The following is a 26,195-nucleotide window of genomic DNA, read 5'->3' as shown; positions in this document are numbered from 1 at the left end:
GCCTGATGGAAAATTTAAGATGTGAATATGATTGAGAATCCCATAGTCAACATAATAAACAGGTGTTATTATTTAATATAATTTTATTCTTTTGTATAGATAAGCTAAATCTGGGGCTGGGGCTAGGGCTCAGTGGCAGAACCATTGCCTCGCACATGTGAGGCACTGGGATTGATCCTCAGCACCATAAATAAACAAAATAAAGATAAATCTTTTTTTAGAGGAAAAATTAAAAGGCTATTAATATAAAATTAATTGAGTACAGAATAATTCTTTGTTTATTCGATAAGGTTCAATCTTTGCAATTGTAGTCTGAAAGGAGTGTTTAATAACTTACTAATCAAGAAGTCAGCTCAGGGCTGGGGATGTGGCTCAAGCGGTAGCGCGCTCGCCTGGCATGCGTGCGACCCGGGTTCCATCCTCAGCACCACATACCAACAAAGATGTTGTGTCCGCCGAGAACTAAAAAATAAATATTAAAAAAAAATTCTCTCTCTCTCTCCTCTCTCACTCTCTCTTTAAAAAAAAAAGTCAGCTCATTGTAAACTGATTTGTGTTTTAACTCTTCAAATTTTATTCTCTTGCTTTATTAAATGGTAATGCTTTTTAAATAAATCATTGTTGTTTGATTATCATGCTGTGGTTCTCTGTTTTCTGTTTTATTTGAATTGTACAATGGAATACTTAGAAAATTTGACATAATCCCAGGACATAGTCTTGAAGTTGATTTAAAAAAAAACAAAAACTTTTTATGAGTTTATATTTTTGGCATTTATCCTGTTAGGGGAAAATTTTTATAAATTGAGTACCTACTTTTTAGGTTCTCATTAATTGAAATATCTACTTTAAATGATCAGGTACCCCAGTCTTAGAAAATGATAAAATTTAGTCTCTTCATACCATACCTATTTACGAATTTAGAATACCTCAACATTTGATAATACTTGTCATTCAAGTAGTAGTTTATCAATAAGAATCGAGAACAGAAAGCTTATAATTTGTTTGTATTATTTCATTGTGTCCGTGCTTTCAGGACCTGCATTGTACTGTGGTTAGTGGATGTCATGGGATTTACAATTTTTATAATTTGAAGTGGTCTTTAATACATAATATCTTGCATCTTTTTAAAAAATTCAGACTCTGGAATTAGATCTGATTTAATCTCTCCTTCAGCAACATACTTTGTGACCTTGGGCAAGTTATTACAATGGGCTAAGCATTAGTTTTGATACTAGAAAGATGAATATAATGGTATCTAATGAATAAGATTAATATAGTGCTTGGGAGATATTAAATGTTCAGTTTAGATTATTTGTTTTCCCTTTTTATTATTTCTTACAGTAACAACCAAGCAAATCTCTTCTTTTCATACTTTCTCTTGTGTTCTAGTAGTACCGTGAACAGGAAGCCATTCGCCTTTGCCTAAAACACTTCAGACAGCACAACTATACAGAGGCTTTTGAATCACTGCAAAAGAAAACCAAGATTGCATTGGAACATCCTATGTTAACAGATCTGCATGACAAACTGGTGTTGAAGGGTGATTTCGATGCTTGTGAAGAGCTGATTGAAAAAGCTGTAAATGGTATGAAATTTTTCTTAGGGTCATTTCAAGTATATAGGGAACTTTTTCAAAAAGAATATAGCATTATGCTTATTAATCTTATACTTTTTTCCTGCCTTTTTAAAAATTTTATTTTTTAGTTATAGATGGATGCAATATTTTATTTTGTTTATTCATTTTTATGTGGTGTTGAGGATCGAACCCAGTGCTTCATATTTGCGAGGCAAGCACTCTGCCACTGAGCCACAACCCCAGCCCATTTTTTCCTGCTTTTTTACTATATAATGACTGTTAACTCCGTGAATGAAGGGATTCTTTCATGTACAATAGTCCAAAATGTAATGAGACTCAAAGAAAAGACAGAAAGAAACATACATAAATTTAAGTACCTAAATTTAAACTGTCATTATGGAAAATCATTTATTTAACTAGCAATAAGCCAAGTTACAAATCATCTTTTGTTGCTACTTTTCTTCAATACTCTATGCCTGTTCCTTTAAGTATTTTTGTCAGTATTCTAGCCAGTATTTACTGTTAAAATATTAAGAATTAATTTTGGGGGGGGCTTAGATATTAAAAAAATATCATTAGTAGACAATATAATGAGCAAAGGGATATGACTGAAAATTAGTGTCTGTGTGGTGTGAACGCTAATAATTGCTGATTTTTCTTAATGTAGCCTAATCTGACTTTGAAAAAAATGTAAATATTTGAACATGTGTATAATCTCCCAAGGTAATAAATAACTGCTTTGGAGACTGACACCCATTTGAATACTTAAAGCTTTATAGAACATCTTTTTTTTTTTTTTTTTAACCCAGAAACTTTTATAATGACAAAGAACAGAATAGGTGCTTGTGTTCAGTATAAAACTTATAGAATTGAATTTGGTGTATCATTTTATAGAAAGAAGAATAACAGATGTTACTGCTTCATTTTTATCTGTTTTAGTCTTCTTGCTATTGTTATTATCCACTTTTAGGTATTTATATTTATCAGATATTATGTTGAATATTTTATAACTAAAGAAATCAGAATAATACTGTCTTTTTAATTTATAAATTTAAAGAATGAAAAGAATGAATTACTTACAGCTCTGATTTGTTAAGTATGACATTATATCCTAGTGGCTGTGGAGCTGAGGCAGGAGGAGCATGAGTTCAAAGACAGCCTCAGCAAAAGCAAGTCACTAAGCAACTCAGTGAGACCCTGTCCCTAAATAAAAATACACAATAAGGCTGGGGATGTGGCTCAGTGGTCAAGTGCCCCTGAGTTCAATCCCTGGTACCCCCCCCAAAAAAAGACATTATAATAATATAATATTATATATAAAATCTTGTCAGGGAGCCTTACACATTGTTATTATTGCCTTTTTAAATTAATGCTGATTGATGTTTAAAAATAAATGATTGGTACTTTTGAAATAGGGTATACTTTGTAGTGTAAGCAAAGAGTATATATGTAATAATTTTCTACCAAACCATTAAAATGCTGCCAGTGAAAGTATATATGCATATATAATATTTCTAAGAGTGAATTCTGTATTTTTTTATCTCAGGATGAATGAAGCAGGTGATTTATGTTTTTCAGTGGGTTTGTTTAAAATCTTTATCATTAAGGCATTTGCTATCATTTTGTTAAAGGGACAATAAAGCAACCATGGGTAACTTTATGTAATACTAAAGATAGTTACCCTTTTTGTTTTTTGGTGCTGGGGATTGAACCCAGGGCCACTTTACTACTGAGCTACATCCCCAGTCATTATTATTATTATTAAGTTGCTTATGGTCTAAGTTGTTGAGACTGGCCTTAAACTTTCCATCCTCCTACCTCAAACTCTGAGGTGAGTTGCTGGGATTACAGGCATGTACCACCACATCCAGCTAATATAGTTAACCTTTTAAAGGTGTCTCTTTGATAGGATACTCAGATAAGAAAAACTGTTAAAAGCATATGCATCTTAGAGTACTACAGATACTTAATGTAGGAAGTTTTGGAAAATTGATAGTAACTCTAGTTTTGAAACTTAGAGCCAAATTGTATTTTTATACTGCAGTGGGCTTTCCCCAATCAGCTAGGAACACTGTTCATTAGTAAACACTCTTCCCAAGGTTGTTCAGTTTGCTGCTAACCTCACTGACAATGATTTGTTGGACAAATAAGGTAGTAAACAGTGTAGTTTTTTGGCTCGTGTTCATCTAAAAACAACAGGGAAGGACAAGAAGTTCTTGCCTACTAAGTAGAAAGGTCTAGTGAATCAAAAGCATCTTTTGTAAAGCTTCTTATAATAGAAGGGGAAAAAAACTACTTTCAGTATATTTACGTGATCTTCAAGTATGGTTAATATTTTTTAAAGTATCAGGCTTACTTTTTAAAAATATATATTTTTTTTGTCAATGGATCTTTTATTTATTTATATGTGGGCTGAGAATCAAACCCAGGGCCTCACACATGCCAGGTAAGCACTCTACCAACTGAGCCACAGCTCCAGCTCCTGGCTTATTTATTTTTTTATTCTGTTGGCCTATATCCCTGTATTTATATTTAACTTCAATAGAGAAGACTCTTGAACCAATGACTGCTACTACTTCTGACAATCTAAAATTTATTGATGATGGGCATAAATAATCACCTAGAAACAGGAAAGTTTTACACAAACTCCCTTTGTGTAGCTTATCTTATTTAAATAGATAAGTTTGCTTTTAGAGACCATAGACCTTCCTTTTCTTACTGTTTAAAATTCTTACAGAAGAGTTTGACTACCTATGTTAAAAAAAAATAGATGAAGTTATATTTAACTTTACAGAGCTTTACTGAGATATAATTGACATTGTGAACTGTACATATTTAAATTGTATAAATTAATAAATTTTGACATACCTGTATACACACACACACACACACACACACACACACGTGACACCATAACCATACTCATAGTAATGGTCACCACTCTCCAATTTTTCTCATGCCCTTTTGTAATTCAGCCCTCTTTCTCAATGCTGCCATTCCCTTCCCTGGCAACTACTGATTTGCTTTAAGTAACTATGGATTAGTTTTCATTTCTTTATAAATCAGTCATACTGTATAACACTCTTTTTGTCTGACTTTTTCAATTGCAGTTATTTTGAATTTCATCTATATTGTTGTATGCATCAATATTTCTTTCTTTTTATTGCTGAGTAATAATCCACAGTGTGGATATACCATAGTTGGCTTATGCATTCATTTGTTGATAGACATTTGGGTTGGTTACAGTTTGGGGCTATTATAAGTAAGGTTGCTATGAACACTTATATACAGATCTTTTTTTAAAGGAAAAATATTTTTTAGTTTTAGGTGGACACAATATCTTTATTTTATTTTTATGTGGTGCTGAGAATTGAACCCTGTGCCTCATGCATGCTAGGTGAGCACTCTACCACTGAGCCACAATCCCAGCCTGTGTATAGATCTTTTTGTGGAAATATACTTTTGCTTTTCTGGGTAGTTACTTAGGAATGGAATGTCTGTGTCATATGGTATGTATACATTTTAGTTTTTAAGAAACTACCAATTCTTCAATGTTGTACTGTTTTATATTTATAGCAGTAGTGTATGAGAGTTCCAGCTGCTCTACATCCTTGCCAGTATTTCGAAAGTCAGTCAAGTGTTAGCCATTATGATAGACGTGTATTATGGTCTTGTGGTTTTAATTTGCATTTCCCTAATTACAGTGACGTTTCTTATTTTTCCATTTGGTAATTTTATACCTTGGTGTCTTCTTTGGTGAACTTCCTGCTCAGATCTTTTGTCCATTTTTTTATTCAGTTATTTGTCTTCCTATGATTGCATATTAAGAATTCTTTATAGTTTTTGGCTACAAGCCCTTTATAAAATACATATGGGACTTGAAAATATATTCTCTCAGTCTGTGGCTTGATTTTTTAGCCTCTGTGTCTTTTGAACATCAGAAATGTTTAAATTTTGGGGCTGGGGTTGTGGCTCAGAGGTAGAGCGCTCGCCTACCATGTATGAGGCACAGGGTTCTATCCTCAGCACCACATAAAAATAAAATGTCGATATTGTGTCCACCTATAACTAAAAAATAAATATTAAAAAAAAGAAATTTTTAAATTTTGGTGGAGCTTAATTTATCTACTGTGTTGTTTACGCATCATACCTTTGATACTGGACCTAAGAAATTCTTATCTAACCCAAGGTCACAAAGACCTTTGTTTTCTTCCAGAAGTATTATGGTTTCAGATTTATAATTAATTATATGATTCAGTTTGACTTAATTTTTGAATATGGGACCTAGTAAGATTTTTAAGAAATCATATGGAAATTAAGTATGTTTCATCAGTTTATACTGTCTAGATTACTATAGCTTCATAAATCTTATAATCAAGTAGTTAAAGTCTTCTAACTTTATTTTATTTCATATGTATTTTGGCTATTCTAGGCTGAATTTTCATAAGAATTTTAGAATCTGATTGTCATTTTCTACCAAAAAACAAAAGCCTGTTAGAGTTTTGTTTTGCTTGCAACAAATGTAGAGATCAGTTTGGCAAAAATTGAAATCTTAGCAAAGTTTATCACCGTGTTTATGAATGTGATACATATTCTTCATTAATTAGTTCTTTTTAAAACTTATCTCAGGAATGTCTTAATTTTTAGTTTCTTGGTCTTGCACATGATTGTCAAATATGTTGCAGAGAATTTTGTATTTTCTGTTACTATTAAAAATAGTACTTTTTAAATTGTTAATTGTTAATTGCCAGTTATAATACAGAATACAATAGATTTTTGTATATTGCTTTTCTAGTGTACAGCCTCCTTAAATTTATGACTTAAGTTTTACTAGCTGCTTTTGTAGATCCCATAGTTTTCAGTCATGTCATCTGCTTTTAAAAACACCTTTAAATTGTCTTATCTAATCTTTTTTAAAAATATTTTTTTAGTGTAGATAGACATGATACCTCTATTTTATTTATTGATTTTTATGTGGTGCTGAGGATTGAACCCAGTGCTTCACATGTACTAGGCAAGTGCTCTGCCACTGAGCCACAACCCCAGCCTCATTGTCTTGTCCAATCTTGATGCATTTTATTTGGTTTTCTTGTCTTCCTACACTGGCTAGAACCAGTAGAATATTGAATAGAATGGTGAGAGTAGATGTTTTTGCTTTATAAAGCAGTCATTAAATATATATAAATATAATGTTAGTTATAAGGTGTTTTATAGCTGCCTTTTTAAATTGTTTTTATTTTATTTTTTAAAGAGAGAGAGAGAATTTTTTAATATTTATTTTTTAGTTTTTGGAGGACACAACATCTTTGTATGTGGTACTGAGGATCGAACCCGGTCCGCACGCATGCCAGGCAAGCGCGCTACTGCTTGAGCCACATCCCCAGCCCTGCCTTTTTTTTAGATTGAGGAAATTTCTGCTCCTACTTAGCTAGAATCTTTATTATGAGTGGTTTCATTCTATCAGCTGCTTTTCCTGCAATTTTTGAGATGATGATGAAAGGATTTGGTTTTGACATTTGTTAATATATTGATTATATTGGCTGATTTTCAGTTTTTGATCCAACATTCCTGTGGGGAAAAAAAACTCACTTAGTAATGGTGTCTTACTCTAATTTTTATATAGTGTTAGATTTTTTTTTTGAAAAAAATTTATTGGGCATTTTTATGTATATCTGAGTATTTTGTAGACTGGCCTACAATTTTGTTATAATGTTCATGTCTTGGTCTGGTGCCTTCAAGAATAAAATGAGAATTATTTCCTTTTCAATTTTCTGAACATATTTATGTAGAATGAGTAGTAACATGGTAGAATTCATCAGAGAAGGCAAATGGGCCTGAACTTAACACGTAGTGGTGAGGTTTTTAACTACAAACAATGTTGTTAATAGAAGAATTGCTATTTTCATTGTTTCATCTTAAGAGAGTATTAGTAGTTATGTCTTTTGAGGAATATGTCCATTTCTGACTTAAAATTGCACATAATATTATTTTCCTCTTGATGTCTTTATATCACATCAGAAGTCTGTCTAGAAGTCTTCTCATTTTATGTTAAGAAAATGGCTCTTTATTTTATTTGATTTCTGCTCTTTATTTTTTTCTTCTTTTCCTTTTTCTTTTTTCTTGAAAGCCAAAGCCATTGATTTGAGATCTTTTTCTTATTTCTTTTTTTTTTTTTATAAAGGAGGCATTTATTGTTAAACATTTTCTCCTTAGCACTACTTTAGTTGTTGTCTCACAAATTTGGTTATGCTATGTTTCATTTTTCATTTCAGTAAAAAATACTTAGGCATAATTTTTTTTTTCTTTCTTGTCAGCCTTCCCCCCTTGTATTTAATCTTTGGGCTAAGTTATCTAATAGAAGATTGAGGAAGATAATGATAGTATATATCCTTATATAGTTCATGATCTCAAATGAAATGCTTTCATCATTTCATTGTAAAATATAATTTTTGATTTGGAGTTTTTTGAAATCTCTATGTTAGATGTCTAGATTGCTAAGAGTTTTTGTTATAAATGAATATTGTCTTATCATTTTTTTCTCTACTTTTATGATGTGATTTTTACTCCCTACTTTGATTTTCTAGTGTTAAGCATACTTTGCATTGCTCAGATGTGCTTAGCTTTGTCATGTATTTTTTTATAGTGTATCTTGGATGTAGATTGATTAATATTTTCTTAGCATTCTTCCAACTATTTCCCCCGACTTTTTTTGCATTCTTATGTTCCTTTCAGGTTTAATATTAGTGTTATCTTAATTTCACATAATGGGTCCTGGTCTCTTCATAATGTGTTAGGATTTCATTCTTATATACTTGATAGAAATGAAATACTTGGTAGAAGCAGTCTGTGCTTGAAGTTTACTTGGTGGCAGTAGTTTTTAACCGATTTAATTTTTTTAAACATTGTAAGAATAATCAGGCTTGTTTGGTAGCTTTAAAATTATATTTTTAAGGAAATTGTCTATTTCATTTAAAATTACAGACTTGTGGGCATTGAAGTACACTCATCCCCTGTTATCTGTTTAATATTTGTAGGAATTCCTGGGATGCCCCTTTTTTGTTGTTTATATTGGCTATTTATGTTTGTTGTTTATATTGGCCATTTATGATCTCCTTCCCCATTACTCAGAAGTTTCTCAAATCCAGCAGTCTAATTTTGAGAAAACCAACTTATGGTTTGTTGATCCTTTCTGTTATTTTCTATGTCCCTTGATTTAAGCTATTTATTGTTGTTTCTTTCTTTCTTCGGGAATTGTTTTAATCAGTTTTTTTGCTGCTGTGACCAAAAGACCTGAAAAGAACAATTTTAGAGGAAGAAAAGTTTATTTGGGGGGCTTACAGTTTTCCGAGGTCTCAGTCCATAAACAGCCTGTTCCATTCCTTGGAGCTTGAGGTGAGGCTGAACATCATGATGGAAGGGTTTGGCAGAGTAAAGCTGGTCACAATATGGCCACCAAGAAGCTGACAGAGAGTTCACTCACCGAATACAAAATATATACCCAAGATGCATGACCTCAATGACCTACTACTTCCAGCCACACCCTGCTTGCCTTTAGTTATCACTCAGTTAATCCTCATTGGGGGAATTAATTCACTGATTGGATTAAGGCCCTCATAACCTAATTGTATGCATTTAAGGATATAAAATTCCCTCTAGTTATTTTTTGGTTGTACAGTGGAGTATTTCCATTTTTGTCCAGTTCATTATTTTCATTATGAAATGAAGTGAGTTTTCTATGAGCCATAATTATATAAAAATGTATTTTTTTAATTATTTTATTTATTTTTTATTATTTCTTACATACATCACAATAGAAGAGTGCATTACATTTATAATTTTTTGCATCTCAATTCTTAATACACCTTTATACCACAATTTATCAAATCTCTGTTTGTATATAAGGTATGTTGACACCAAATTTACATCTTCATACATGAATTTTGTATCATGACGACTGTCTCCTTCCACTAAAATAAAAAAATGTATTTTTTTATCAGTAAAAAAATAACCAGAAAACATTTATGTATTTGGAAACTAGCAAATACATAAATGTTTTCTGGTTATTTGTAACCAATTTCTAGCAAAATTGCATGATGGTTAGAGTATACATTCTGAATATGATTTCAGTTCTTTGAAGTTTGATAAAACTTGTTCTATGGCTTAGTTTGTTCAATACACATACACACACACACACACACACACACACACTTGAACAACATGTAAATTCTTCTGTTGTTGGGGGTAGTATTCTCTCTCTCTCTCTCTCTCTCTCTCTCTCTCTCTATATATATATATATATATATATATATATATATAGTTGGTCAAGGTTGCTAAATCACATTGCACACATCTTTGTCAATAATGAATGATTATATGTTGGATTCTCAGCTATTGAGAAAAATGTGTTTACACTTTTCACTGTAATTGTAGATTTTTATATCTCCTTAAAGTTCTGCACAGTTTTTGCTTTATATATTTTATGCCATTGTTTAGTTACACACAGATTTTAAATTATTTTCAATTAAATCATTTTTTTGCACCAGGTATTAAACCCAAAGGTGCTTAACAACTGAGCAGCATCTCCAGCCTGTTTCATTTTGCGACAGTGTCTCACTAAGTTTCTGAGTCTCCTTAAGTTGCTGAGGCTGGCTTTGAACTTGTGATCCTCCTGCCCCAGCCTCTCAAGCTGCTAGGATTACAGCTGTACCCAGCTCAGTTAAATCTTTTTATTATTTTTTATTTCTAGTAATATTTTTGTCTTAAAGTATAAATTGTCGTATTAAAACATCCACTTTCATTGAGTGTTTGCATGACATCTTTTTCAGTATTTTATTTTCAAATTTTCTGTATTCTTCTTTTAAAAGAGTAGCTTCTATAAATTTAGTTGGATTTTTAAAATATCCAGTGTTGACTGTCTTCTTTTGATTTGAATATTTTACATTTCATTTATGTGATTGAATTTCTGATAAATAAATGGATTCAAACTTACAGTTTGACTTTCTAAACTTTGTCATATCTGTCTTTTTGGTTGTGGTCTCTCGCGTTTTCGCTTTGTAAACTTTTCATTTTTTTCCTTCTATTTGCTTTGCTGTAATGTGTTCCATTTATATTTTTTTGTATGCTTGGTCTAGAAATTATAACAAATATATTAACTTAATAAAATTGGTCAATACCTTTTCTCTCTTCCCATACAAGGACTTAGTGGACTTTAAGTTTTAGTGGAACTCACCTTCCTAATTCATATGCTCTATTATTATCATTGATTTTGACTCCACATTTGTAGACCCTGTAAAATATTACTATTATTATTTTATACAGTTAATGTTCACTAGTTTAACCCAAATATGTACTGATTTTTTTTCTTCTTAACCATTTACATATTTGATCCATATTATATCTAGGATTGTATTCCTTCTGCCTTAAGCACATCCTTTAAAATTTTTTCTAATTAAAGTTGGCTGTTTTTAGTTATACATTGACACAATATCTTTATTTTGTTTATTTATTTTTATGTGGTGCTGAGGATCGAACCCAGGGTCTCTCACATGCAAGGCGAGCGAGCGCTCTACCACTGAGCCACAACCCCAGCCCCAAGGTCGGCTATTTTTGTCTGAAATATTTGTCTCTTTTCTGAAAGGATATTTTGCTTGATGTAGAATTTTAGGATGGCAGTTGTTTTCTTCAAATACATTTGAATATCATTCTGCTGTTACGTGGCTTCCATTATTGCTGATGAGAAGTATGCTGTAATTTTCTTTGAATATAATTTCTCTTTTCCTCAGGCTGTTTTAATACTTCGTGTTTGTTTTAGATTATTGTTTAATTATATTAGCAGACTGTCTGCATTGATAGTGCTAACCTACCGTGTGGTCGCCTTTTCATTATTGCATAGTTTGGTTTTCTTTCAGTTAAGTCTGTGTTGCCTTTGCTCTGTTTCATTTCTTTTATTTTTCTTAGTTATTCTTTTGAACTGCACATTCTTCCCCAAATCTTTTATTGTATTTACATCACTATTATTAGCATCTTTTCTCCTCCTAACACTTTGATTTTATTTCTCTGATATTTTCTATTTTTTTGCAACTCTGATAATTCATGTTTTATTTCTTTTGTTATCTTACTCTTATCTTTTCAGTTGTTCTTACCTTTGCTTGCAACTGTTTCTGTTCTGTGCTATGTTATAAGGAGAGCTGTTTAACTTTTTTATATTAATGTGAAAGTATTTGGAGATTTTCATCAATTGAATGACTACATTTTTCTTTTGGCTCATATTCATTTGGCACTTTTTAAAAATTCCTTCCTTTTCCTTTTTATATCTTGGTATAAACCCTGGGTTGGTTCTTTTTTATTATTATTAATCTTTGAATGAGGTGAGTTTTTCCTAGGTATTTTAAGGAGCTTCTTGTGAGTCATGAACTAGGGCTGTGTTCCAGGATAGCTCCATGTTTCTTTTCCATGTTTCTTTTCCTTTCAGGTGCTGTTTATTCTCAGCAGTGCTGATAATGCAAACTCTTTTTTTTTTTTTAGAGAGAGGAGAGAGGAGGGAGGGAGGGAGGGAGGGAGAGAGAGAGAGAGAGAGGGAGAAACTTTTTTTTTAACATTTATTTTCCGGTTTTCAGTGGACGGAACATCTTTATTTTATTTTTATGTAGTGCTGAGGATCGAACCCAGCTCGAGCACATTACCACTTGAGCCACATCCCCAGCCCCAATGCAAACTCTTTTTATCCCTGGCACCTGACTGCCAGACAGCCTCCTGAAACATGGTTCTTTCCATAATTCCTGCCAACCCATGCCTTCTTGCCTATGTTTATGTCATTTCTCTTTGCCAGCTGCTTCCTTTTTAATCATTATTTAAAATTAATTTTTCACAGTCACCTCTTTAAAGATAGATTATTTTTTTATTCTCTTATGTGTTGTTCCTTCCTTAGTGCTATATTTCCCATTTTGTGCATTTAAAAAAGTCTTGTTAGTTTTCTTCCAAATACAGTTCCAAACACTACATCAGTTAACGATGTAGAGATCTTTACTATGAGATCTTTATAATGTACCATCGATTCTCTTAAAGTCTATGACTTTAATTCTCAAACCTACCTTCTTTAGTTGTCCCCATTAAATGAATGAGAACAATTAAATAATTTGCCTAAGACAGCATAGCTAATCAGTGACAGAACTAAGATTTGAACTCTGGTAGTCAGGTACCAAAATCTGTACCACTATGGTTTACTATCCTAGTAAATTATTACAAGTTCATTTTCCCAATGTTGATTATGTATTATGAACTGATATAATTCACATATTTTTTTCAGAATTGAACAAACTGGTGAAATGAATAATATTTTAAAAATCTGTTTCAATTAAAAAAAAAACTTTTTTAGATAACAAAAAGAATTTTATGCTCCATAAGTTTTTACCTGTGAATATATTTTAAGTTATTTTCTTAGAATGCAGTCTTTGTTTTGGTGATAAATGAAAGTTGATGGAAGTAATTTAGTCTGTTTTTGTTTTATTTTGATCCTAGATGACCCTTAAACATTTTATTTTCCTTTTGTTAAAAGCGTCCTCATATATTTTTTTACAAGAATATCTGTTGGGGTAAAGAACATACTGTCCAGTGAGAACTTTATAAAATATATTTATTTAGTATAATTATAGAAAAAAATGAGGTGATATTTCATCCAGAGACATTAGTTAAATAGTTTCAAAACTGTTAGCAACTTTTTCTTAGTGTGCTTTATCCTGAATGATATTTTAATTTCTTTTGAATATTTTTACTTTCATCAGACTCTTCTGATTTCCTGCTTTAGATTTTTGTCAAAAATAGGCTCACCAAAATATTAACAGTGACTTTGTCCTGAAACATATATGTAATTTTTAAAAATCATATGATTCACAGGCATCTTCAAATTCATTTTAAAATTTGTTTCTGAGATTTTCAAAGCAGGATAATGGGTGTTGTTTTATTTTTATAGATGGGATTGTCATTATTGTTTCTATAGAGAACATAAGGTTTTTTTTTTTTACCAAATCATAAAGTATCTATAAGTAAATATACTAAAACTTTTAAGAATTAGAAATATAGAGAACATTGTACATTTATTTGGGGTAAGAAGTATTAGCTTTTTATTTGTTTTTAGGTCCTGAAATGTTTAGAAACTTTTTTACATTAAAACAAGGTAATGGGCTGGGGATGTGGCTCAAGCGGTAATGCGCTCGCCTGGCATGCGCGGAGTGTTGGGTTCTATCCTCAGCACCACATAAAATAAAAATAAAAGCTGTTGTGTCCACCGAAAACTGAAAAATAAATATTAAAAAATTCTCTCTCTCTCTCTTTCTCTCTCTAAAAAACAAAACTAAACAAAAAAACAACAACAAAAAAAACAAGGCATTGAAAGCAGTGTATTAAAAAGTCTTTACCCTGTGTTTTAGTCAGCTTTCTCACTGCTGTTACTAAAAGGTCTGACCAGAATAATTTTAGGAGAAAAAGTTTATTTGGGGACTCCTGGTTTCAGAGGTCTTAATCCACAGAGAGTAGGCTCCATTCCTAAAGGCTCAAGGTGAGGTGGAATATCACTGCAGAAGGGTGTGATAGAGGGAAGCAGCTTACATGATGTTAAAGAAGCAGGGAAAGAGCAATCTACACTTGGCAGACACAAATATATACCCCAAAGCTATGCCCTCAATGCCCTCCCTCCTCCAGCCACACCCCATCTGCCTTCAGTTACCACTCAGTTAATTTACTAATTGGACTAAAACTTTCACAACCCAATTACTTCTCCTCTGAACCTTCTTGCATTGTCTCAAGATATGAGCTTTTGGGAGGCACTTCTCATCCAAACCATAAGCACCCTGCTTTAATATTTACATTATTTTTATTGATTGCCTTATGAGATTTGAAGCTTACGGAAATTTGTTTCTAAAAATTTAACTTTACAAAATAGTTTCTTTAGCATGTCTTTATGGGTTTGAAATGATTTACTGCTTACCAAGTCTTTAATAAACATTTGTTTTATTATTTATCTTTTGAAGGTATAAAAGAATATTTTTTAAAATAAAGCTTGGCATTTCATTAAGAGTAACTACGTAGTTTGCTTTAGATATGATTTGACCTAATTATTTGTAAGCCAGTTTCCTTGTGTGTTAGTCACCTTTTCATGGATATAATCAGAATACCTGACAAGAATGCTCTAGAGAAAAAAGGCTATTTTGGCTCACCATTTCAGAAGTTTAGTCCATGGTGGGCCAAATCCATTGCTCTGAGCCCAAGGTGAGGCAGAACATCATGGCAGAAGGACATTGTGGAGGAGTACTGCTCTATTCTTGACAGCCAGGAAGCAGAGAGAGAAGCTAAAAGGGGCAGCAGGAAAGATGCACCCTTCCAGGAAATGCTCCAAGTGACCCACCTCCTAAACCACACCCCACTTGCATAGGGTACCATACAAATATGATGAACTGTCTAGCTCTTATAATCTAATTATTTCACCTCTGAATATTCTTGGATTGACACAGGAACTTTTTTTTTCCAGCCCTGTAATTTATTTTAAATTGACAATAGTAATTATATATAACTTATGAAGTACAATATGATGTTTTGATATTAGTATATATTGTGAAATTATTAAATTAAACTAACGACACAAGAACTTTTGAGGGACTCCTCATGTCTAAACCATAATACCTGGCAATAGGCAATAAATGTATTAACATATATGGGATTGATCTTTAATTTATTATACAAAATGGCACATTGTTTATCATAGGTCTTAAGTAATATTTATTGTACATCATGGTTGACGATTTAATATTATAAAGTGAGTGTCAATACTTGGAGGTGTGAGTGTGTTTTATTTCTTTGTGTATATATAGGGGAGTGAGAAGACTGGAATTAATAAGCTTATAAAGTATATCTTAGATTAAGTCATAATTTCACCAAAATAAGAGATGGTTTGGTTTGGAGTTTGGGGTTTGTTTTTGGTTGTGGTTTGGTGGAATATCCAGCTTCTCAAACTAGCCATTGCTAGTTCCACCTGACAGGAATGCTTCTGGAATGATGACAAACTAGTGTTTTCAAGAAGAAATAAAATGTAACCTCCAGCCATAGTAGCCAATAGATTTTTAAGAGAGGTGTCACATTTTCCCTTTAAATCATAAGTAATATATTTTAGCTTTATTTCTGTTTTATTATATTGGATTTGCTTAATATTGTGGTAAAATGATCTGGAATAATGAATTTTGTTTCCCAAAGTTTAACTCTTTTTCATATGTTCTTGCATATGTAAAATTATCATGTCTGTAAGTTATATTTTATCTTAGTTTTTCTTTAAGGAACTACTATATGATATGTGTAGATAAATGTATGTATCTTTTACACACACACACATATATGTATGTATGTATCTCACATATATAAGTGATATATATGTGATAAATGTGGAGTACCTAATGTTTTAAATTTTGTAAGTAATTTCTGCCAGGTTGATTGTAAATGCCTTTGGATATATTTGGCTCTCTTTATCCTTGATTAAATAAGCTGATGTCAGAGTACAAAGCACTGCTTATAGAAACACGATATGTTTAGTAAACTGTGAAGAAGAGACATTTCAGAGATAGCAAAAGGTATGAAAATAGCTTATTTTCGTCCCCCTTATACAAGTCCCCCCCTTATCTGTGGTTTTGATATCTGTTTAAGATATCAGTAATCACCCGTATTCTGAAAATGTGAAATCAGAAATGTCATAGTTTGAAAGAGAATAAGAGTACATTTGTAGAACTTTTATCATAGTATATTATTACTGGCAATATGTGTGTTCTATTTTATTATTGTTAACTTCTTTGTTTAATTTATAAGTTAAACTTCATCCTTGGTATGTTATGTATGGGAAAACAATAGCAAATAGAAAATTATATATCTGTAGATTCGGGCATCAACTGAGGGTCTTGGAATTTATCCCTCATGGATAAGGAGGGACTTTTGTAACAATATGGTATAAAATTCTTCTAAAATTTAAAAAATAGTTTCACATATTTATGTGTTTTCTGGTTTTTCTTCAGGTAATTATACTGCTTGGAACAAAAAATTTGGAAATATAAAAAAGTTAAAAAAAAATTCCCAAAAGTATCCTAATCCCACCAACCAAAGAAATTACTTTTACCTTTCTGATGTATGCTGTTATTTTTTTTCTATCTTCATGTGTATGTATTTACAGAATTCTTTAACAAAAATTTTGTCATGTTTGAGAGTTTTTTTTTTTTTTGCTTTGAAAATTTTTGACAGTATTTTTTTAGGCCAATTACTTTGTGTGTACATGATGTGTTTGTGTGTTCGAGAGAGAGATATCAAACCCAGAGCCTTATAAATGCTTAATATGTGTTCTTACATTTGTTTTAAATGGGACAGTTGTGTTTGATAGAAAAGAAATAAACATGAGATCTGGATATGTAGAGTATATTAAACTTTTTAGGCTGGTATGAATGAGGATAGAGGGTTCTTGGAGAAGCAGTTAATTTTATCTGTACTGTTCGGCATGACTTAAAGATCAGGGGTGGGATCCTTTATCTGATTACAACTATTGCTTTGATCACTGACTTGTGAGCATTTAGAAGAATTTCCCCCAGTAAATTTGTGATTTCTCTTTTAATATAAGAATCACAGAAGGTTTAAAGGACAAAGAAAAGATAATAACTCTTCTAAGATAAACAAAGTAGAATTAGGCATACACACAGAGTGCAAGTAAATGTATTAGTTCAAACATCTCAGAATTTAGAAGGAACCTCAGGGCCCATCCAACTAATAAATTCCAATTTTATATTCCAAGATACTTGACATCTGCAGTTTTCTCATTTTCTTCTGTTTTCTGTATGTATTTCCACCATTTGCTTTCCTCACCCCAGCTATTGCATGGACTTACTGTATATTTAAAAATCTAGGTCTTTGAATAATTGGATACTTTTATATTACCTTTAATTTTTTAAAGGAGCATTTTTAAACTTTCTTGTCCCCCTTTCAAAGTTGAATAAAAGTTCATTACTGCATTTTATTTCTAGATATTCTAAATTTACTGTTAATATTTTTATATCGTTATATTATTACCATGAATAAGAGCCCCACGTATTTTATCTGAGAAAAAAGGGTTCCCACCTTTTATAATGGAAGAAAGGTTTTGGTCAGAGTAGGCTGGATGGGGCAAAAGTCATTGGAAAAGTCCATGAGGGAGTAAATTATATGATAAAAATTCACTAAAGTAAGTTATGATTCTCTTTGTTCCTCTTGCTGTAATAATTAAATGTAAGTGCCAATTTAGAGTGTAATTTAAAAAGAAACTTTTCTTTGGCAAAAATTTTGACAAGTCCCAAAGGCAAAGGAAAAAAGAAATTGTATCAGTGTGTAGGATGGAATTTCCCATTAAAGTCAAATGAAAGATTTGAAGCTGAAAGGGTCGATTACAACTGAGTTTCATAATTATCCAGAAAAGAAGGGGATAAGGGAGATTTGTCTAAACTGCATGGTCACTGGCCAGTAAATAAATCATGAAGAACATACCTGTTTTACTTACAAATTCTTTGAACAAGTCTTTGCTTTCAATGTCTACTGGGGAAAAGTCTGGTTTTTGTTTGTTTTGTTTTTGTTTTTGTTTGTTTTGAGATGGGTTTTCACCATCTTGCCAGTGTGGTCTTTTAATGCATGAGCTTAAGCAATCTTTCTGCCTCAGTGGCCTGGGTAGCTGGGACTATAGATAGGCATCACTCCCCCCAGCTAAGAAAATCTTTATTCAGGTTGAAGTCTATGGCAAAGGACAGAATTTATAGTAAAGGTAGCTAAAAATTATAATCTTTTTGGCTCCATGTAAAAGAAAATCCAAGCTTGGTAAGGAAATATTTCATCACTTAAAGTCCCGAGGTAAGGTGGATTTCATGGTTGGTTGATTCTATGTTCCAATTTCTTTCTCTTCTGTCATTAGAGAATACATTTCATTCCCATACAGACTGACCTGAGCAGTTGTACATTGCATACAGATATATCAATGTCTGGAGGAATAAAAGTAGTTTTTCCTTCTTCTGTGTTTATTTGTTTCAAAGTAAAAAAAAAAACATTGTCTAGAAGTCCCTTACGAGTTTCCTCATGTTTTATTAGCTGGAATAGGGTTCCATACCAATTGATAATCATTTGGGTTAGATGGATGCATGTGGGGATTCAGTCTCATTTAATTACAGTAACTAGTGTAGAAACTCCTCTTAAGAAGTAGATTAAGAATTTATTGATGTTTCAGAAGTAAACAGTAGAACTTGAGTCCCAACCCCACTACTTAAGAGTTATGTGATTTTGGTTAAGTTACTTAATTTCTATAAGTATGTACTTCCCTGTTTGTAAAATGAAGATGATAGTGCCTGGTTCTTAGGGTTGTTTTTAGAATTAAGTGAGATAAATAAAACAGCACAGATTCTAACATTTAGTAAGTATTCAATAAATATAGTTCTGTTACTGCTGCTGGTACTCTTATTGGTAAATAGCTGTATTCAAAGAAAACTATATAATAATAGAATTTGTACTTTAAAGTGTTAGTTTTATCTTTCCCTGAAGAAGTACTGTTGAAGTCCCTAGTCCAAGTACGTTGGAGCTCCCACGTCCTTCTCTAGTTCTTTTGGATTCTGGTAACAAAGTACTGACACAGAATACTCTGGACTCAAAGGGATTGGAGTGCAGTGAATCTATTTCATTATAGGGCATAAAGATGAAAAGTTTGGCGATTCAAATAAAGATGAGTGTTGGGAGATCACATAAAAGAATTAAATATAACTCTTAATCTTTAATTATCCTTTTCTATTTCCATTTGTATTTATATTAATGCCAGAACTGTCCCCCTCCCCAGTAGTAGAGCTGGCATTCAGGAATGCTCTATTCCTGAGAGCTATATTAGCCCTTTTTAAATAATTATTTTGAGACAGGGTCTCTCTAAGTTGCCCACACTGTCCTCAAACTTGTGAACCTCCTTCCTCAGCTGGAATTATAGGAATATGCCACTGGACTTGGACAGAAACAATTTTGAAAAGGTGTACAAGTCTTATTTCAATAATATGGAACACTTACTCAGATTATTTATAAATTATTTTACTTTCTACTGGTTCTATTTTGCAGCCTTGAATTTTCTGCCTTTTTTCCCCCTCCCAGATAATTCCCTTTTCTTTCTTTCAAGGTCTCTGTTTAAACACCCCCACCCCTGTTAATGTCATGTACTTGACCATTGAGTGCAGTAATGACTTTATATCTAGTAAGTGAAATAATAATGGGAAACATAGTATATTTAATGGGAGCTACCACTAATGCAGTTTGTTTATGTGGTTGTGTCAACTAACACTTTACAATTTCTGTTTGGGGTAGCATGACAGGAAACTGAAGTGATAACATTTTATGAAAGTGTGCTATTGTATTAGTGACATATTAGTAGTTTCTCTTAATGTAGAATTCTTTTTTCTTTCCTATGATAAAAAATCTTGCTAAGATGTAATTCTTTCTCGTTTTTTTTTTTTTTTTTTTTTTTTTTTGCAGATGGCCTGTTCAATCAGTATATCAGTCAACAGGAGTATAAGCCACGATGGAGTCAAATCATTCCCAAAAGCACCAAAGGTAAACTATACATTCTAGATGTGATGCTTCTTCATTAGTGTCTCAGTGTTCCTATGATAGTTCAAGTTTCATGATAATATTAATAAGAAGCAGGTGTTTAAATAATACAAAGTTTCCTTAACTGGATGGCAGACTTAGTATTATATAAATGCATATGGGGTTTATATGTGTTTGTGTGGTGCTGGGGTTGAACCCAGGACCTCACACTAAGCAAGTACTCTACCACTGAACTACACCCACAGCCCTAGTTTATTGTCTTTTAAACTCTTGTTTTATTGTTCTAACACAAAATTGGCAGTTTTGATGCATGGACTATATTGTAAACTACTTTTATGGAGATACTGTTAAATTATAGGCTATGTTGTATTACCATACAGGTGGTCCTGAAAAACCTTAAGTTTGGCAAAATGGCTTTCTAAACCTGAAGAAGCTTCTGAGAGAAATCAGGAATAGACCATTCTAAATCTATGGAACTTTATAAACAGATACTATTAAAAGCTAGTATAATAATTATTATAAAAACAGTGCAGTTAAATCTTCAAAAGAGTTTATATTGAGTACCATAGTGAATTTAAATTGTAAACCTTGGGACTCATGCCTTCTTATCCTGAAGGCATTTGCTATTTCTAATAGGGACTGTATTCATCAAAACTTGAAATCTGAGTTAGAGTTTAGACTTCTTCATTAATCCTTATTTTCTCATGGGGGAAATTTTTGTCAATACTTTATCTACACTAATTGCTTTGCATATAGTAACACAGTGAAAAGTGTAGCATTTCTTTAGTTCAACTACCAACAGTAAAAGGAAGCACTTTTATTGATATGTAGCTTTTTTCCTTATGATCTTCATATATTGCTAAGGCCTTTTCTTTAGCTGTGAGAAAGCTTTCTTTTCTCTGATAGGACTAAACAATATGCAGGGGAAAACTACATGTGAAGTTCCATAATTTTGTCTATAATATATGGACATGATTCTCGTATTTTATCAGTCACATATGAAATAATTTTCTTCAAAGACAGAGATGCATTTACAAATTATGGATTAAATATGAAAAATGAAGACATACTGAAAATGAATATGTTAGTGTTTTTGAAATCTGTTCTTAGAAGTGGCACTTTTTTTTTTTTTTTTTTTTTTTTTTAAAGAGAGAGGGAGAGAGAGAGAGAGAGAGAGAGAGAGAGAGAGAGAGAGAGAGAGAGAATTTCTTTAATATTTATTTTTTAGTTCTCGGCGGACACAACATCTTTGTTGGTATGTGGTGCTGAGGATCGAACCCGGGCCGCACGCATGCCAGGCGAGCGCGCTACCACTTGAGCCACATCCCCAGCCCAGAAGTGGCACTTTTGACTGGGAGAAGGAAAAAAAAAAAAAACAGCAAAGTTTTGGTGTTAATGAGCTGCAAAATCTTGGGGCTGGGGATGTGGCTCAAGCGGTAGCGCGCTCACCTGGCATGCGTGCGGCCCGGGTTCGATCCTCCAGCACCACATACAAACAAAGATGTTGTGTCCGCCAATAACTAATAAATAAATAAATATTTTTTTAAAAATGAGCTGCAAAATCTAAAAAAAAACAAAACAAAACCCTAAGTATTAGAAAGGAGAAAGACGTTGCAGGAAAACTTATAAATGATTAGCCATTGAATATACTAGTAATGAAAAGATTTGGTTTTACATCTTATTTTCTGTATTTGGTCATGTACTGCCCAACATTTTTCTCAATGATGGGGGTCCCATAAGCTTATAATGGAACTGAAAAATCATATCACCTAGTATTTTCACTGGACTTTTTCTGTGTTTTGATATGCAGATACTTGATTGTCTTACAGTTGCTTACAGAATTCAGTACAAGATTGTAGTACAGGTTGTAGCTCAGAAGCAATAAGCCTTACCATTAAAACCATGTATTCAGTAAAGTACACCATCTAGGTTTGTGTAAATGTACTTTGTGATGTTTACACATTGACAGAATAGCCTAAAGACACATTTCTCTGAAATTATCTCCATTCCTAAGTAGCACATGACTGTCTAAGCACTGATATTTTAGTTGTTTGTAGTACCTTTTTACTAATTCTGGTGAAATTAGTAAAAAAATGTTTTTAATTTTATATCAGTGAAATTAGCCTAAATTACATATTTCAACTAATGAGAAACTTACCAAGAAAACCTTGCACTTTCTGGTCATATCAAGTAAGATATTAAAATCCAATAACCTTAACTGGGCACAGAGCATATGCCTATAATCCTACTTACATGGGAGGCTGAGACAGAAGGATCACAAGTTTAAGGCCAGCCTCAGCAACTTAGTGAGACCCTATCTCAAAACAAAAAGAACTAGGGATGTAGCTCAGAGGTAGGACACTTAACAAAGCAAGTGCAAGGACCTGGCTCAATTCCCAGTAACACTCTGCCACCCCACCAAAGAAAAATAGAGAATTAGGAGGAGGAGAATCCTATAACTTATTGAACCATTAAAATGAATTATTTCTTTATTTATATAAGCTTTGGTGTGAATTAGGATTAGATATAAGTAGAACAATAGTTTTCTCCTTCAGAAGTTTCTAAAAACTTTACTCATTATATTCAAATCTATTAAGATCCAAGTAGAAATAAAAAATCAAAGTGAAGTAAACCTTATATTTTCTCAGTCGGTACTCAAAATAGCTGATAAATTATGTGGGAAGTGATTTCTGAAGTAATGGCATAAAATAATTGCAATAAAGAAATTATTAATATAAAACTTGATAACATCCTAGTTTTATTTATTTATTTATTTTAAATGTTTATTCCTTCGTTTTAGGTGGACACAATATTTTATTTTTATGTGGTGCTGAGGGTCGAACCTAGTGCCCCATGCATGCCAGACCAGCATGCTACCACTTGAGCCACATCCCAAGCCCCATCCTAGTTTTAAATAGCTCATTTTATGAACCTTAATATTGCTCAATATACTAATAAAATATGTCTGAAATATAGACATGAGTTCTAATTTTGAGATTATTTTACATTTTTACTTTGGCATTCAAGTAATTTAGAGATTTCATCTTAGGTTTTTATAAGATATCCAGAATCTTGGCTGACTGATAGCTTTATTCATAAATAAATTGAAAATAGCTTCTAGTTGTGTTAGTAGCCTACAAGCAATAGGAAGAAAAATCAAAATAATTATTAGAAATATAGATTTAAGTTGATGTCTTTTTACTTACTTTTAACATTTTGAAAGAATAAGTGTAGGTATTTTCACTATCCATTATAGACTTATGAATTAAGCTACTCTGGATTTGCAGTTTATTTTTTATTTTATTTTTTATTATTTCTTTTAAAGAAAATATGTTTCTGCTTCAGGTGATGGAGAAGATAACCGACCAGGAATGAGAGGGGGCCATCAGATGGTTATTGATGTTCAAACAGGTGAGTAACATTTGTAATGGAAGCAGAATCTTTTTCAAAATTATACATATTTTTTCAGGGTCTCAGTGTAATTGTAGAAGTGAAAGTATTATGTTAAACATCAATAGTAAATTCAGATAATAGATACTAATACCTCATTAGCGTACATTTTAAAATGTCAGATAAAATGAATATACTTTTTTCCATTCATTCTAATGGTTAAATGTTATTGATTATAATCAAGTAATAAAATAAGCACTGTTTGGAGGTATAACCTAAATCATACAGTAGCTAGATGAGAGAAGAGATGCTGCACAAATGATTTTAGATAACCTAAAAGAAATATTAATGTGCAGACCTTTATATATATGTGTGTGTGTGTGTGTGTGTGTGTGTGTATGTGTATGTGTGTAGTTTACATGTATTGAATTTTCAAGGAAAATTTTGAAGTATTTCTGGATTTTCAGTGCACTTATTTTAATATAACTGTATGGAAATTGTTGGGATTAATAGAATTAAATTATATTTTTAGGGAGATATCAAATTAGGTATTGAAGTGTTAAGAAATCTTTAATTATTTAACATTCTTCATAGCATATAAATAATTTATTTTATGTGTTCTTTGCTGCCTTTGAAATTTTATTCTGAAGCTTGCTTATCAAAAGTTTTTCTTACTTTTCTAGAGCCTAGGACAACTTAACTACTATTATATTAGTGAATCATTACAAAAGTATAATACTTTTCAAATTAAAATCTTGAAAACAAATAATACCAAGAATCTAGGATAATTGTGTTTATTGTTTGATTTTAGAAAATGTTACTTCATGGAATGCCAGTATCCATCCAAGTGACTTTTACTTTTTCCTTATCCACATAATAACCAGTCTTGTCCATTTTTAGCCTCTTAAGATCAGACGAGGTCAGGTGGATTCAGTGTGGTATTGCTATAGACACATTTTACTTTTTCTTAATTATTTTTTGAGGTCTCACTAAATTATTGAGGTTGGTCTCCAACTTGTGATCTTCTTGCCTCAGCTTCCTGATTTGCTGGGATTATAGGTGTGTACCACCATGCCAAGAATATTTTACTTTTTCTTAGAGTCATAAATTCTTGGTTCTGTTGCTGTGTCATGTTGACTTTGGGAATTTTTTTAATTGCTTTTGTAGATTTGTGTTGTAAAATAATTAAGAAAAAAAATATAATAGATGTCATGAATATTTTCATAAAGGTTTTAAAAACAATGAGAGTTTATTTTTCCTTTGAAATTTGCTGCTAAATATGTGTAGTAACCTATGAGCCAGTTTGAGAATATTGTTAGGATCTCTTTGTCAAAAGTTTATTTCAAGGTATAAGAATTCGTCTTCCTAACTTGGCCCCTCTCTCCAAACACCCATCTAATCCATAGAAATAGGCTCAAAACTACTATAGAGTCTTGGGCATTTTCTCCCCTGCCTGAGAATCTAATAAATGTGCTTGTGTTTATTTATTGAAGAGTCAGATTTATGTACAAATGGTTTTCTTTATAATAGAAAAGTTAGATGTTTTATAAATATAGACATAAAATTTTGTTTTTAGATTGTGTGTAGTAGCCATATTAGTCAGAATTTTGTTGCTGTGACCAAAATTTACCTGACAAGAACAATTGAAGGAAAAGTTTATTTTGGATCATGATTTCAGAGGGGTCAGCCTATAGTTAATGACTCCATTTCTCTGGAGCCAAGATGCAGCAGAACATTGTGGTAGAAGGATATGTGGAAGAAAACTGCTCAGCATTTGGCAGCTGGAAAGCACAGGGAAATTGAGGAGATAGGGATAAGATACAGTGTAAGGCCATGGCCCCAGTGACCTACTTCCTCCAGCCACACCCCCTGAGTACAGTTAGTACCCAGTAGCCCATTCAAATTATTAATCCATCAGATGGATTGTTCCACTGATTAGGTTAAAGCCCTAAAAGCCTCACCTCTGAAATTTGCTATATTGGGGACCATACTTCTAACACATGAGATTTTGGGGGACATTTCAGGTACAAACCATAGGAGTAGCCTTTTCCCTGTTGAACAAAGTGGGATTTGTAATATCTTTCTTTTGTTTCCCCTCAGTTCTATAAGGAAAGTTTTATCAAACTCATCTGTAAAAAAAAATGTTTATTTGAAAAGATCCTTAAATTTTCTAAGCAAAATGCACTTTCCTTAAATGTGAAAGTAATATGGTTAACTTTAACATTTAAAGCCCACCTTAGCCAGGCACAGTGGCTCACACCTATAATCCCAGTGGCTTGAGAGGCTGAGGCAGTAGGATCTTGAGTTCAAAGCAAAAGCGAGGCACTAAGCAACTTGGTGAGACTCTGTCTCTTATAAAGATACAAAACAGGGCTGGGGATGTGGCTCAGTGGTTGAGTGCCCCCGAGTTCAATCCCTGGTAACCCACTCCTCAAAAAAGCCCACCTTATCTGAGGGCAGAAGTGGTGTTTACCGTGCTGTTTATGGGAGATGGACTGTATACGAGGTAAAGTACATATGTAAAAAAAGAAAATTATTTCCTTTTTTTAAAAAAACAATACATGAAATTTGAAGATAAACTGAAAAGATTTCAGTGACAAACAAATATCATGAC

The 26,195-nt window shown here is 32.3% G+C and overlaps 1 protein-coding gene and 1 non-coding gene across 3 annotated transcripts in view; one reads left to right on the top strand and one right to left on the bottom strand.

Moving 5' to 3' along the window:
• Positions 1-26,195, top strand: part of Mkln1 (muskelin 1) — a 176,866-nt gene that overhangs the window by 58,143 nt on the left and 92,528 nt on the right. The window contains exons 6-9 of one of the 2 annotated variants that reach the window (XM_026392770.2): positions 1,393-1,585; positions 19,764-19,838; positions 20,117-20,194; positions 23,537-23,602. In XM_026392770.2, the coding sequence (XP_026248555.1) occupies positions 1,393-1,585; positions 19,764-19,838; positions 20,117-20,194; positions 23,537-23,602 (412 nt within the window). The remainder of the gene's footprint in view (positions 1-1,392; positions 1,586-19,763; positions 19,839-20,116; positions 20,195-23,536; positions 23,603-26,195) is intronic. The other variant, XM_026392771.2, reaches the window with a different exon arrangement.
• Positions 23,659-23,745, bottom strand: LOC113185617 (small nucleolar RNA SNORD45). Its single transcript, XR_003301148.1, has one exon. It is a non-coding gene; the product is annotated as a small nucleolar RNA SNORD45 (small nucleolar RNA).

This window comes from Urocitellus parryii, chromosome 3 (genome assembly GCF_045843805.1).
Source record: "Urocitellus parryii isolate mUroPar1 chromosome 3, mUroPar1.hap1, whole genome shotgun sequence".
In the NCBI taxonomy this organism is placed as follows: domain Eukaryota; kingdom Metazoa; phylum Chordata; class Mammalia; order Rodentia; family Sciuridae; genus Urocitellus; species Urocitellus parryii.
The sequence above is the reverse complement of the archived record's forward strand: the minus strand, read 5'-3'. Positions and strand labels throughout refer to the sequence as shown.